The sequence below is a fragment of the Camelus dromedarius genome, chromosome 17, assembly GCF_036321535.1.
Source record: "Camelus dromedarius isolate mCamDro1 chromosome 17, mCamDro1.pat, whole genome shotgun sequence".
Taxonomy (NCBI): Eukaryota; Metazoa; Chordata; class Mammalia; order Artiodactyla; family Camelidae; genus Camelus; species Camelus dromedarius.
Window position 1 is genome coordinate 38,023,408 of NC_087452.1, and position 14,598 is coordinate 38,038,005.

Sequence of the window (14,598 nt, forward strand, 5' to 3'; positions counted from 1 at the left end):
ATAGGCTCAAAGGAACATTTTTTTTTAAAGAGTGAAAGTGAGGGGTCTATCTTTCCCCTCCTTTAGGTGGCCACTCTTTGTTCATGAGTTCGCATACCTTATCTTGCCACCTCTACTGCTTCAATTCTCGAAAACACCCATCCAACCTCACTTCCTGTCTTCAGGGTAAAATGACCTCATCTTAAAAGAAACCCTCTGTCCCTTCCACAAGATCTCCTATGTCCTTCAGTGCTGTTCTGCATTTCTAGGCTTAGCGTGTAGAAGGCTGCACCTAAGGGCATGAGGCTGGAGCTAAGGACACAGACTGAAGCTTGTCAGATATCCAGCCATACTTCTGAGGTAATAAAATCCAAAGTAAAAATTAAATTCACTGGGACTGTAATACAGTGAACATGATACAGGGCTGCCTCCTCAGAGCTTTGGAAAATAAATAGAAAAGCAAAAATTAACTTCTCTAATTTATTTAAACAGATAAACAATAAATACCATCATATACTGCTGAAGCCCTAAGTTCAGAAGAGATGAAAGTGTCAATCGCAATATAAAGACAAGTCATTCACTAAGGAACTTTATCTACCTAAGACAACAGGAAAGTTTACCAATGTGCACCAAAAGGTTTTCTACACAGCCCTATCAGTTGAGAACTGATCTTATTAGGAAGGCTGAGGGTCCAAGTCCTAAACCATCTAATCAAAAAACCAAATAATCTTGCTTTATAACCTGTAATAAATACAAAGAATCTTTTCAGTGAGCAGACTTTTGAGTAAGAATAGCTTTAAAAGACTATATTAAAGGTGGCAACTTTAAAGAAAGCCAAACAAGGTATGCTTAACATATTAATAGCTTATTAACTCAAGAATCTAATGTTAAGCATCCTGAGTTTTAGAGATAAAACACTGAATTTTTCCCTTTAACTTTCTATGTAATATTTTTTAAAAAGAAAATATCATTAACATTGTACTTGTATCCTAGGCTATCAGCATTTAAATTTCCTGGTAAGCCCTGTTTTGTTCTCAAAGGCATTTGACTATCTATAGTATTACTAAACCTGAATTGCATAATCTGTAAATATTGTGAAATAGTGAAAGAGATTTCAAAGTATTGTGAAGAAAATATACAGAAGTTTGGTCAATTTCCACACACTCTTGGCCACTTAAATAACATTTCTAATTAGGTTATAAGTAAAGAGAATTTCATATGACAATTTTGTTTAAAATGGCCTCCATCCTTATACTTGGTACTGTCAAGAGAGAAAAATTATGTTATTACTGATCTCGATAAGCTACCCTAAGCACAATATTCTACCTCATTTAGAGAAACTATAAGGTTTTCACTTTATTATAAATACGCAAATTTATTAGATGTGTGATTATACATATTCCTCTGAAGTAATTCCTCAACCAATGAATGACTGAAAACTTCAAAAATGAAAATTGTAACACTTGGGCAAATAAAGACCTTCTCTCCTGGGAAATGAGTTCTTAAATCCTATTCCTGAAAAAGAGGAATAAAAAAAAAAAGTGTGTCTCACACAATCATAATTTTAGTGAATAACATGGCATTTTATTTTAAATAAATGATACTAAAGTGATTCAAAATTATAATTAGGTCAATGACAACACATGCCCTCTAATATATTTTAACACATTAATTAGCACTCTTTTTTTTTCATTTCTAACCTGTAACTTTAAAAGGCCTAGAGTTGGAGAACTGGTGTTTCAGGCACAGCCACATGCTGCTAATATTTTCCCTCAATTGTCTCCTACCTTCTCTCACACAGTAAACAAGCCATTCTGGAATCAGATCCAGCATCATCAAACATATGTAATTAAAGAAGCTACATGTGTACTTTTAGATTTGCATTGTTTAACAAATCCAAGTGACATTTTGTGTTAGTTCCAAAATAAGTTCAGCCACTAGATAAAGAAAATAAAAACTAAAAATCCTGTCTCAAACTGAATAACAAGTTTTAATAAAATTATCTTTCTATACAATTCTCTTTTATGGTTCACAATCAGGAGTGAGGAATTACAGAACCACACAGTTAGACTAAAAATCTAATTACAATGTTTCTGAATGACTATTATAAATACAGGTCAAAATTTTAAGGACTCATTCAGAGACATCTGTAATTCTGAAATGTATTATCCAGTGTTGTTTTTACTAAGTGTACCATCCATGGGACTTTGCAAATCTTTTAAGTTCTTTGTCACAAGACTGAAATGTGCATTTGCTGGTCTGTAATTGGCAATTTGGAGAACAGGCAAAACAGTGAAGCATGGTTCCCTACTGGTTCATCCAAGGTCAAGGAAAAGAATCATATTCCCAACCTCCCCAATATAATTTTAAGTTCGTGATCCTACTTGTTGTCCCAGTCAAGTTCAAGCTGTGAATTTCTTATGAACATATCTTTTGATGTCCTCTGGATATTTTAGGACAAAAAAATTTAAGTCACAGGTGCAAAATGAATAATCAAGTACTAGGTTTTTGATCTTAATGTTTGTGTCTGCATAAATTTACAAGAATTGAAGTGTTTAATTCTTAAAATTTTATTGAAGTCTTCTATTTATAAAAGTCTCTTTGGGCTCTATCAGATATCTGAGTAAGACAAAGCTATGTCCTCAACGAGCTGATGAAACAAATATACAAAAACTATACTACAAAACATGGTGCAGGTGCCATAAAGAAGGTTTAGGAAAGTATTATGAACCTTTAGAGAAGAAAGATCACTATCTGTTTTGGGTCAGAGAAAACAATTTGAACCAAGTCATGGGGAAATGGGAGATGAGCAAGGAACATGTTTGGCAAACAATGAAAGATACAGCTTGGCTAGTGCCCAGTGCATGGGGAGGAAGTGGGACTCCAAGATAGATAGGAGTCACGCTGCCTGTAAAGGGCTTTGTAAAGTCAGGCTGAGGACATGCAATAAAGCCACTGTGTGTGGCTGTACTACAAACAAGACTGTGCCCCTTGGGGATGTAAAAGTAACTAATAAAATAACTTACGTTGAAAGCATAGAAAGAGAACATGTTACCAAAGCCTGCAATAATCCAGAAAAGGGAGGAAGGAGGGTCTGAACCAGGTGGCTCCCAGACATCAGTGGAAGTGGAAAGGTGATGTTGTACTTAGTACTTACGATGTACTGGACTTGGTAATAGATTTGACATTTGGATCAATGAAAAGGGGGAAAAGGGAGTCAAGACAGTGTCACAGTTCTTAATCTGGATAACCAGAAGAAACTAAGTACCTAAATGCCCTAATAAAAATAGGGACGTCATAAGGAGGAACCGAGCTTTTTGTATTGTTTAGTTCAGGGGAAGGAAGGTGCAAATAAGATACTTGTCTGGACATGTTACATTTGAGGAATCCATTGCAAACATGTGACACACATTTAGAAACATCACTAGGGTACTGAGCAGGGCTCCATCCTGAGATTTCAGTCCTCTCCACAAACAGGATAGTTCAAACAGTGTGAGTAAACAAGACAAAAATGAAAGTACACTGGAGACAGAATCTTGGAGAATGACCACATTTAGGGAATGGGAAAAAGAAGACCACTGAATAAAATTAACTACTGGTTTGGGGTAAGACAAGAAAATCTCGTAAGAGCTAGAATGTCTGATAAGAGTTTCAAAAGGGAGTAGCTATCTTTACAGTGTCACTGAAAAGGACCCAAGAAAGGTTAAGTATTGAGAAAAATAAAAATCCACTGAGATGCGGCACCAAGGAGTTCTGTGCTTTTTTTTTTTTTTAGAAGTCAGAGAGAAAGGATTTGGAAAGGGAGATGGTAACAGAGAGGAGTCACTGATTTTAGAAGTCTTTTAAAATAGAGGAGAGTGTATTTCTCTATCTCATTTCCAAGGCAAAGAAACACAGTCAAACTCAAATGTAAATCCAGTAGAGGAAACCCACTGGAGGGGAAGGGGAAGAAAAAGTACAAATAAGGGACTTTGTTCTATTTGATGATTTCCATGGTGTAAATACTATCACCATGGTTGATTCCAAGCTGCCAAAGACTGGCAAAATTCCTGAAAATTTAGCAATAACTCCAGACCACCACCGCAAAATACCTATTCTATTGTCTTCTCTGCAACTGAACAATTCCATGATAGCTTTTCCCTAAACTCAACTGATACGAAATCATTTTCTGGAACAACTTTGCAGCAATTCACAGAAGTCTACCCAACTCCTGTTACATTTAACTTTCTCAACTATATTGTAATTGAAAGGGGTCAGATGTTAAAAGCCAAAAGGCTCCTAGGCTTGCCTGTCTTTACTAAGGAAGTCACAAAGGAAATGACAAGAATCATATGCTCCAAAATACCTTCAGATAACCATCTTATAATTGTTTCCTTTGTTAATGTCATTTCCCCATCTAAACCTGAAATGTCTTAAGGATAGGGAACTTGATTCAAGACTTCAGTTTTCCCATAATCCACTTGGCTCTTGGGACAGTTCTACTGTTGATTAACCAAATTTTAAAAAATTTAAAAGAGAGCTCTGTATCAATGCAAGGATTAAACAATGAAGTGTCAGTAGAATAAGCAAAAGAAACAAGAACCAAACATCCTACTAAGTCCAAACCCAGTGAGAGGCAGCAGAGATATGGGGAAAGCTCCTGAGACAACATCCAGACACCTAAGGGGCTCCAATCCATCCTGCTACTTGCTGGTGGGGTGCTAGTAGCAGTCCCAGTTGCAGTTCCAACTGAAAAATGGGAACAGTAATACCTAGCACAGAGGGTTGGCCTTAGGTTTAATATGAACACATTTAGGAAACAGCCAGCAGGAGCAGGTACTTGCTTGGTACAGTTCAGAAGGCCATACTAGTCTGCACACTGGACACTGCTCAAGTGTATTACTGTATTACCAAGACGACCAAGGAGGCCTACCTCTGCTGAAAGACTATGGTGGTCAGCTACTAAGGATATTTTATAGTCTGTCCCGAGTGACCTCCTGCTATCATCCAAAATCACAAATTTCTTTCATAGTTATGCCCTGGACTCTCAAGCTCCCCAACAACACGGAGACCAAAGAGTCCACTTAAAAACAGTCTCAGGGCCAAAAATGTGACAAACTAGATGCTAACAAGCTAACAGGTTTCTACTTATGTTCACATAACATTCAGCACCTGCCTCAACTTAACAGGGAAGTTCATCAACAAACCAAAACAATGGACCTTTCCATAATATAAATAAAACTCAAGGGAAGAACCTAGTTTCTAATATTTTATAACTTTTCCCCTCTGTCGTCTTTCCAAATACCCCTGTCTATCCTGGTACTCCAGATTATCCTCTGTCATTCAGCTTATGTTTCATGTGTAAGTTTCTCCTGACATCCGAAGTTGAATTCCTGTCAAAGTATAAAATATATATGGGAGGGAGCATAGAAGTTTATTTACTTTCCAATATAAGTGACTAGCCTTGAGAAAAAGGCAAATTGTTCACAGCAATTTAATTTTTCCACTAATTAACTACTATTCATCTGCTGACAAGTGCATGAAGTTACAGGTAGAAAAGAATAATATAAACTTACTATATTTGTATATCAAAAAACTTCCCATTAGAACCGTTCTACACTGTTGACAGGAATATAAATTGGTGCAGCCACTAAGGAGAACAGTATGGCAGTTCCTTAAAAAACTAAACATAGAGTTACAACATGATCCAGCAATCGCACTCCTGGGTATAAGAGGAAAATTCTAATTCAAAAAGATACATGCGCCCTAATGTTCATAGCAGCACTATTTACAACAGCCAAGACATGGAAGCAACCTAAGTGTCCCTCAACAGATGAACTGATAAAGAAAATGTAGTATGTAAATGCAATGGAATATTACTCCGTCATAAAAAAGAAACAAATACTGCCATTTGCAGCAACATGGATGGACCTAGAGATGCTCATACTAAGTGAAGTAAGAGAGAGAAAGACAAAAATATATGATATCACTTACATGTGGAATCTAAACAAATAACACAAGTGAACTTATTTACAAAACAGAAACAGTCTCACAGAAAGAGCAAATTTATGGTTACCAAAGGGGAAAGGTGGGGAGAGGGATAAATTAGGAGTTTGGGATTAATAGATACACACTACTATATATAAAATAGATCAACAACAAGGACCTACTATATAGCACAGGGAAGTATATTCAATATCTTGTAATAACCTATAATGGAAAAGAATCTGAAAAAGTGCGGGTAAATATATATGCACACATACATATATATGCACACATAGATGTATAACTGAATCACTTTGCTGTACACTAGAAACTAACACAACAATGTAAATCAACTACATACTTCAATTAAAAGCAAGCCAAAAAAACCCCTTCTCATTAGACATCTATCCTCCCGCTTCCATAAAGTTTCCCACACATACGTGTCTTCTGAGGACGGACTCGGACACACTTCTCTAGTAACACCAGAACACTTGGAAGCAAAGGAAGATCTCGTACTAAACTTTCTTTCCATAAAGTATCTGTAAATTAAACGTTTTCTGAAAGCTAAAGCCACAGACCCACTACCTCGGCCCCTTTTCTCTCACTCTGGGCTCCTCCTTCCCCTGACACTCCTTTATCTTCCGCGACTTCTGGGATGAACTTGGGCTCTCTATCTGACACTGCCCCGAGAAAGCGCCTCCCCTACCTCCCGGCTCCGAGGAGGCTCCGCCCGAGAGACACCTGCGTTCTCGCCCGGGCTGAACGGAGCCCAGCGCGTACCTGAGGATGGAAGCGGCGTTCGGAAGTGGACAGAGTGCCTCCGCCGTTTCGCGTGACTCGAGTCGTGCCGGGACGCCGGTCAGCGCCCGCCCGCCGCGCCGGGGCCGGGCTGCGGTCCGCAGCGGTCCCTGCCCTGAGGGAGACCTGAACCCGCGACGAGCCCGGGTCTGGGAGGCAGGTCCCCGCTCGGCCGCCCCGCGGAGCCGCTGACACAACCCCGCGGCGGCCCCTCCTCGTGGGGGTCAAGCGACCTCCCGGCACGGCCGGGGTCACACTCAGACCCGAAGGGCGCCCGCCTGGGACAGAGTGGAGCCCGGCTTCTCCTCAGGGGGCCGCGCGGACCCGTGCCGGAGCCGAACGAGGGAGTCGACAGGAGAATTAGAGTCCTCGACGCTGCCCGCGCGCCCGAGCCCCATGCAGCTCCAGCCGCACTCACCTCTCCTCGGCGTCAGGAGAGTCCAACTCCTCCTCCTCCCCCGCCATGGCCGCCGTCGCGCGCTGGGTTGAGACCGCTCCTCAAACCAGCTGACAGGCCGACTGGGACGCTGCGAACCAATGCCGCCCTTAAGGCCGCCGCCGTCTGCGCATGCGTCCCCTCCCACTCGCACGACTGTGCGGCGCATGCGCTTGCCGGGCCACTCCCCACCCACACACCAACCACGCCTGAGCCATGCCGCCGGACGCGTTCCAATCTGGGCGTTAGGCGGGCCCGCCAAGCTGAAAGAACTGGTGAGACTCGCCTGGCAGTTAGGTAGTAACTAATCTCAGTAATGACTGTATTGACGCATTATCCGCTGATGTTGATTGCCAGGTGCTGGGCACTGGACAGTTCCCTGAGGACAGTTCACTGGGCACTAGCTATTCCCTGAGGACTGAGGCGCGACCTTCTGGAAGAGCCCAGGTAGTATGCTATAGACGCTGCAGTAGTTAACGGAGAGGCTGTAATGGGGGAGCTTTGCGGCCTGCGGCCAGCCCTTCACCGCAGGTGGTTGGCCAGGGGGATAGGGCGCCTCACAGGACCCTTCAGGCAATCCATATTCACTGACGTGAGGGCACTGCTCCAGACCCTGGGGTTACAGTAGAGGGCAGAATCAGCAACTCCCATCCACTCCGTGCTCAGTACACACGGGAGGTCTGTGAAGAGTCCCCATTTAGGTACTTAGAGTTGGTGGGGCGGGGGGGGGGGGGGTCACTAATGTAAATGTTAACATTTCCCGGTGGACTAAAAGAATTGTCAAGTCTGTTAGCCATCAGATACTGCCTGCTTTTGTAATTGTATCACTCCCTACCATTCATTCATTCATATTTACCTTTTGCCTATATGCCCAGTTAATTCTAGGTGCTGAGAAACAATGGATTTAAATAGGGCTCGCGCCCTTATGGAACCTACGCTAATATTACATTTTATTTTAGAGGCAATTCATCGCTCTCCTTCCCTAACTCTCCTCCCTTTCTGCAGCCTCTTTTTCTCTCCTCTCAGTCCCTGTAACCCAGACTGTCTCTGTCACCTACCTGGCACTCAGATTCTTGGCCTTGTCCAATTGTTATGGCTTTTTAATGGACATTATTGAATATTCTTATAACTACACTGGAAGTTCCTTGAGGATAGAGATGGTGTCTTCTGTGATTTAGGGGAAAGAAAAAAAAGCAACTCATAATCTCTTGGGCATAGCAATAACTAATACATATTTTATGGCAGTTGATCTACTTCAGAAATATTTTAGGGAAGACTGGGACATAAAAAAACACTGTTCCAGGAATTCATGGTGTTGCCAGAGACTTCCAGTGTATCTATAGAAACTGCTCCTCAACCATCTCCATCTATCAGACCATATCCATACTGGAGGCACCTTTTTCTATATGGGCCAGACTATTGAGGACTCTACTGCATGGAATACAGTCCAAGCCCAGTGGTACTGAGTACAGTATCAAAACCTAAGAATATGGTTGGCCAATAGGCACATGAAAAGATGCTCAATATTGCTAATTTTCAGAGAAATGCAAATCAAATCTACAATGAGGTGTTACCTCATACCTCTGGTCAGAATGGCCATCATCAAAAAGTCCACAAACAATAAATGCTGGAGAGGGTGTGAAGAAAATGGAACCCTCCTACACTGCTGGTGGGAATGTAATTTGGTGCAGCCACTGGAGAACAGTACAGAGTTTCCTTAAGAACTAAAGCTAGACTTACCACATGATCCAGCAATCCCACTCTTGGGCATGTATCTAGAGAAAACTCTTTAATTCGAAAAGATACATGCACCTCAGTGTTCATAGCAGCACTGTTCATAACAGCCAAGACATGGAAGCAACTTAATGTCCACTGACAGATGACTGGATAAAGAAGTTGTATACACACACACACACATACACACATAATGGAATACTACTCAGCATAAAAAACGAATGAAATAATGCCATTTGCAGGAACATGGATGGACCTAGAGATTATCATACTAAATGAAGTAAGTCAGACAAAGGCAAATATCATATGATATCACTTATATGTGGAATCTAAAAAAATGATACAAATGAACTTATTTATAAAATAGAAACAGACTCACAGACATAGAAAACAAATTATGGTTACCAAAGGGGAAAAGTGGGTCAGCGAGGGATAAATTGGGAGTTTGGGATTAGGAGATACAAAGTACTATATACAAAATAGGTAAACAATAAGTCCTACTATATAGCACAGGCAACTACATTGAGTATCTTATAATAATCTATAATGAAAAAGAATATTAAAAATGTATAACTGAATCACTGTGCTGTACATCAGAACCTAACACAACATTGTAAATCTACTAAACTTCAATAAAAATAAAAAATTTTTTTAAAAATTAAGAATAGGGTGGCAACTCCTGCAGCACCTTCAGAAAGTTGGGCTGGCAAGAGTATGCTATAGACGCACCCTCAGAAATTTTTGTGGACCTGGAGCCTGCTCTCATAGATGCCAGTGGCTGCTGCACAGTAAAAACAAACAAGCAAAAAAACATTGATCCAATGCTGGAGTTTATACAGAAACTGACAGAGCAATGCATAGGGCTATAGGACTTCATGATCTTCCCCCAACTCTAGGGGTAGCTCTGGCCCACACTTCCCTGTGCTGCTGGTGGAGGAGCTGTCCTTGACTGTGGCAAGAAGTCCATGCTGGAATCAGCCATCCACACAGCCCCTGGGTGCTGCCAGCAGTGAAGAAACCCTGCTGCTTCATTGTGACTACCACACCATCCTAGAGCTCTTGGACTATGTCTCCTTGGTGGACATTAAGGCCAACATCTGTTGATGCAACCTGTACCTGGACAGCTCCTCCTATGCCAACCTCAATCACTGCCTCCCTGTCCTTTGGTGGTGCCCTGAGCAGCAGAACTCTCAGAGTTCCAGGCCAACCTGGCGCCCTATTTCCAAATCTATTTCTTTTTGGTAAAGTACTTACCAAATATCTTGATTGAGTAGTACTTATTTTGGGAGGTCACTAGCACCTGTTTAGAACTCTCCAATCAGATAGTCAGGTGTGACACTCAGCAGGGCAAGTACATAGCTGCTCTGCATGCTCCACCCCAGGCTGTGGAGTCCAAAGAACTAATGCTGCCATTATACCACTGAGACCAAGTGTGTTATACAAGTTGATGACTGGTGCCCCACTGGTTTCAAGGTTGACTTTAATTTCTAGCCCCTTAGCAGTGATTCCTAAGAAAATGCTGAACAATATACCACAGTCATCATAGGGGTCTGGGCCTTTATCACAAGTCTGCCAAGCTAGCATTTGCAAACCGGAATGAGGGTGAGGGCATGGAGGGTTTTCTGAGGACCACAATGGCCTGACTGCCCTATAAATGTTTAAAAAGTGTTGTAATTAAAAGAGTAAGAAAGCAATTGTGGCAGGGAAGTAATAATAATGACATGGGATGGTAAGAGAAAATGGTAGCTGGATGAAGGGAAGGGGCTGGATACCAATCAGATGTGTGACTTTAGGTGGGAAAAAAAAAATCACATGCTTAGGGCTTGTCAGATTGTAATCTGCTGCTGACCTCCTGTGGATCTTGTTAAGTGGCCAATTCTAACTCTGTAGTTCTGGAGTGGGGTCTGAGATTCTCTATTTCTAACCAGCTCCCAGGGATGCCTGTGCCCCTACTGCCAGTCAGCAGACTGCTCTTCAAATTACAAAGCTCTGGAGCAGCCCATCCACTGGAACTTCCTGCAGTCATGAAACTGTTCTCAGCCCCCACTTTGCAATATGCTAGCCTGAGCCACATGTACGTATGGAACATTTGCCTAGTGTGACTGAATTTTTAATTTTAATTAAGTTTTAAAAGCCACATGTGGCTAATGCTATCATGTTGGACAGCAAGGTCTGGGTCTTATATTCCTCATCTGTGAAAATGAGAGCTTGAGATTAGACGATTCCCAATGTCCCTTCAGACGATCTATGCTTCCACGTTGTCCTTTTCGGGTGAGTGGAGGGCCAAGAGAGGAATTTGAAGAGGGCACAGATATTAAAGCCTGTAGTAAAGCATGAAGGGTTGAGAGCCCTTCCATTGTGGTTAGGGGAAGAAGAGCATGGTCTCCCAGGGGCTGGATTTTAGAACTCAGTGGTAAGCTGCCCTCTGGAGACAGGAGACTCTGACTAGTCAGTGAGTGTCAGTTGAACTCTCAGAACCAGAGAAAAGGCCTTCAGCAAGGTGGAAATGCTGGGCCATAAAGGAAAAGAGTGATTAATTTAACCACATCCAAATTTAAGACATCTGTGTGAAAAAGACACTAAAACACAATGCAAAAATATGGAACAGACAGGAAAAATCTATTTAAAAATGAAAAAAAATTGGAGGGGAGAGGTAATTAGGTTTGTTTATTTGTTTATTTATTTATCTGTCTATTTATTTATTGTTGATGGAGGGACTGGGGATTGAACCCAAGACCTCGTGCATGCTAGGCACGCGCTCTACCAGTGAGCTCTACCCTTCCCCGTAAAAATTTGTTTTGGAAATGTTAAGAAACCAAGGTTTAATCTCTTCAGCATGTAAAGAAAAACTGAAAAAAGGAGAAATAGAAAATAGAGTAAAAAACAAACCCTCAGAGGAGAAAACCCTCAAGCCATAAACAATCACAAGATGCCCCACTCATCTGTAATCAGGAAATGCAAGTTGAAACCATGATAATGTAAATGGGAAAGGCTCATAGTTCTAAATTTTGGCAAGAACCTGGGTCAATGGAGAATGTCTCTACTCAGTTGGTGAGAGTGCCAAACTGATAACAGCCATCTGGAAAATAGTTTGAGAGTTACCTGTTTAAAAATGTAAAACTAATGTAACCCCTGGCCCAGCAATTTAACTTCTGGGGGGTCTGGCCTTTCTCATGTGCACATAGAGATATATAAAAGGATATTCCCTTCAGCATTCTAGTAGCAAAAAAAAAAAAAAAATTAATAAGAATGCCCATGATTAAATAAATTCTAGTACCCCTATAATATGAAATACTGTGGCAGCAATTAAGAAAATGAAATAAATCTATATATACTAATATGGAAAGCTCTCCAGAGCATATGTAGAAAAAGCAAAATCCATGAACTCACCAAAAGTTGGTTCTTTGATATTCATAAAATTGATAAATAGCTAGCTAACTGGTCAAGAGAGAAAAAGAAGGCACAAGTGAACAATATCAGGTCTGGAAAAGAGGATGTCACTACAGATCCTACCAACATTAGAAAGATAGTCAAGCAACTTTACAAAGAGCTTATGCCAATAAATTTGACAACTTAGATAAAGAAGACAAAATATTTAGAGAACATAACTTGCCCAAACTGACCAGATGAAATAGAAAACCTGAATAGCTCAATATCTATTTTTAATTGAGTATGTTGAATTTTTTAAAATTCTCATGAAAAGAAGTATTTTTTCAAATAATTGACTGCCCTGTATAGTAGAATAAGATGGCTACAAATTTGTTACCGCTTCTCAACATCAAGAGTTGGAGTTTATTTTTCCTCCCCTTCAATCTCAGCTGTGACTTGTTTTTACCAATAGAATGTGACAGAAGTGATGCTCTGTAATTTCCAAGGCTGGAACTTAAGAGATCTGTAGCTTCATTTTTGGTTAATCAACTGTGGTGGCAAATGCTGGAGGAAGGTCTGCTAGCCACATGGGGAGAGGCACCAGACTAGTGAGTGAAGCCTTCTAAGAATTTCCAGCCTATCCACCTGCCACCTGAATGCAGCTGAGTGAATGACACCAGCTGACACCAAGTGGACTAAAATATCTGCCCAGATGAGCTTGGATTCCTGACCTACAGAATTTTGAAAAAATAAAACAGCACTTGTTTTTAACCCCTGTATTTTGAGGTAGTTTGTGATGTAGCAATAGGTCATTGAATCACCCTTGAATCGTATAGTGATGACCCTTGACCTAATAGTTTTGTCTGATGTTGCTGTTTCATGTACTAAATTATGTAGTTGATTTATTGAGTTATTTTTTTCACAAATCATTTTTTTTAAAAAAAACTCTTGAGATAATGACAGATTCACATGCAGTTTTAAGAGTAATTCCCACAGATTTAAAGATCCCGTGTATCCTTTATCAGTTTCCTCTTGTGGTAGCATCTTGAAAAACTACAGTACAGTATCACAGTCAGAGTATTAACATTGATGTACTAAAAATACAGAACATTTCCATCACCACAAGAATCCCTCATGTTGCCCTTTTATAGCCACACCCACTTCTCTCCTACACACACAACCCCTCCATCCTTAACTTCTGGCAACCATGATCTGTCTATAATTTTGTCATTTTGAGAACATTATATATAAATGGAATCATATAGTATGGAACCTTTTGAGGTTGACTTTTTTGTCTCAGCATAATTTCTTGGAGATTCATTAAAGCTGTCATGTGTGTGAACAATTTGTTCCTTTTTATAGCTGAGTAGTTTTCCAGGGTTGAATGTACCACAGTTTGTTTAATCAGTCACCTGTTGAAGGACATCTGGGTGGTTTTCAGTTTTTTGGAGATTACCTATAAAGCTGCCAGAGATATTCAAGTACAGGTTTTTGTGTGAACCTAAGCTTTCATTTTTCTGAGGTAAAATGCCCAGGAGGGTAATTGCTGGGTCACATGATAGTTGCATATTTAGGGTTTTTTTTTTTTTTTTTTAAGAAATTGCCAAACTGTTTTCAAGAATGGCTGTACCATTTTCTGTTCCCAAAGTCAAAATGTAATTGATCTAAGTTCTCCACATCTTCACCAACATTTGGCGTTGTCTCTATTTTTTATTTGAGCCATTCTCATAGGTGTGTGGTGTCCCATTGTGGTTTTAATTTGCCTTTCCCTGACGACTAGTGATGCTGAGCATCTTTTCACATGCTATTTGCCATATGTATATTCTTCTAGATGAAATGTCTGTTCATGTGTCTTTTGCCCATTTTCCAACTGTTTAGTTTTGAGAATTTTTTTTTTCTCTAGACACTAATCCCTTGTCAGATATGTGGTTTGTGAATATTTTCTCCCATATGCATCTTGTCTTATCCCTTTCACATGGGCTTTTGCAGAGAAGACATTTTTTAATGAAATCCAATGTATTGGTTTGTTTTATGGCTTATGCTTTTGGTGTTGACTGAGAATTATTTGTCTAACCTTGAAGAAGACCTTTCCTCTTTTATCTTTTTCTAAAAGTTGTATGGTTTTACATGTTACATTTAGGTCTGTGATCCATTTTGAGTTAATATTTGTAAAAGTGAGGTTTGGGTCAAGGGTTTTTGTTTGTTGCTTATGGATAGCCAGTTGTTCCAGCACCATTTGTTGAAATCATCAATGGTTTTACTAGGCAGTCTCTTATGCTCTTATAAAGAATGTCTGATGTGTGAATAATGATAGATAT

The 14,598-nt window shown here is 40.4% G+C and overlaps 1 protein-coding gene and 1 long non-coding RNA gene across 3 annotated transcripts in view; one reads left to right on the plus strand and one right to left on the minus strand.

Annotated features, from left to right (window-relative positions):
• Positions 1–7,311, minus strand: part of ABHD5 (abhydrolase domain containing 5, lysophosphatidic acid acyltransferase) — a 32,919-nt gene extending 25,608 nt beyond the window's left edge. Inside the window, exon 1 of one of the 2 annotated variants that reach the window (XM_010974734.3) lies at positions 7,160–7,311. In XM_010974734.3, the coding sequence (XP_010973036.1) occupies positions 7,160–7,206 (47 nt within the window). In that variant the 5' untranslated portion in view covers positions 7,207–7,311. Of the gene's footprint in view, positions 1–6,383; positions 6,503–7,159 lie in introns of those variants that run through there. The other variant, XM_031470110.2, reaches the window with a different exon arrangement.
• LOC135323359 (uncharacterized) overlaps positions 7,298–14,598 on the plus strand; it is a 40,543-nt gene continuing 33,242 nt past the window's right edge. Inside the window, exons 1-2 of the long non-coding RNA XR_010384896.1 lie at positions 7,298–7,452; positions 7,535–7,624. This is a non-coding gene — a long non-coding RNA (uncharacterized LOC135323359). The remainder of the gene's footprint in view (positions 7,453–7,534; positions 7,625–14,598) is intronic.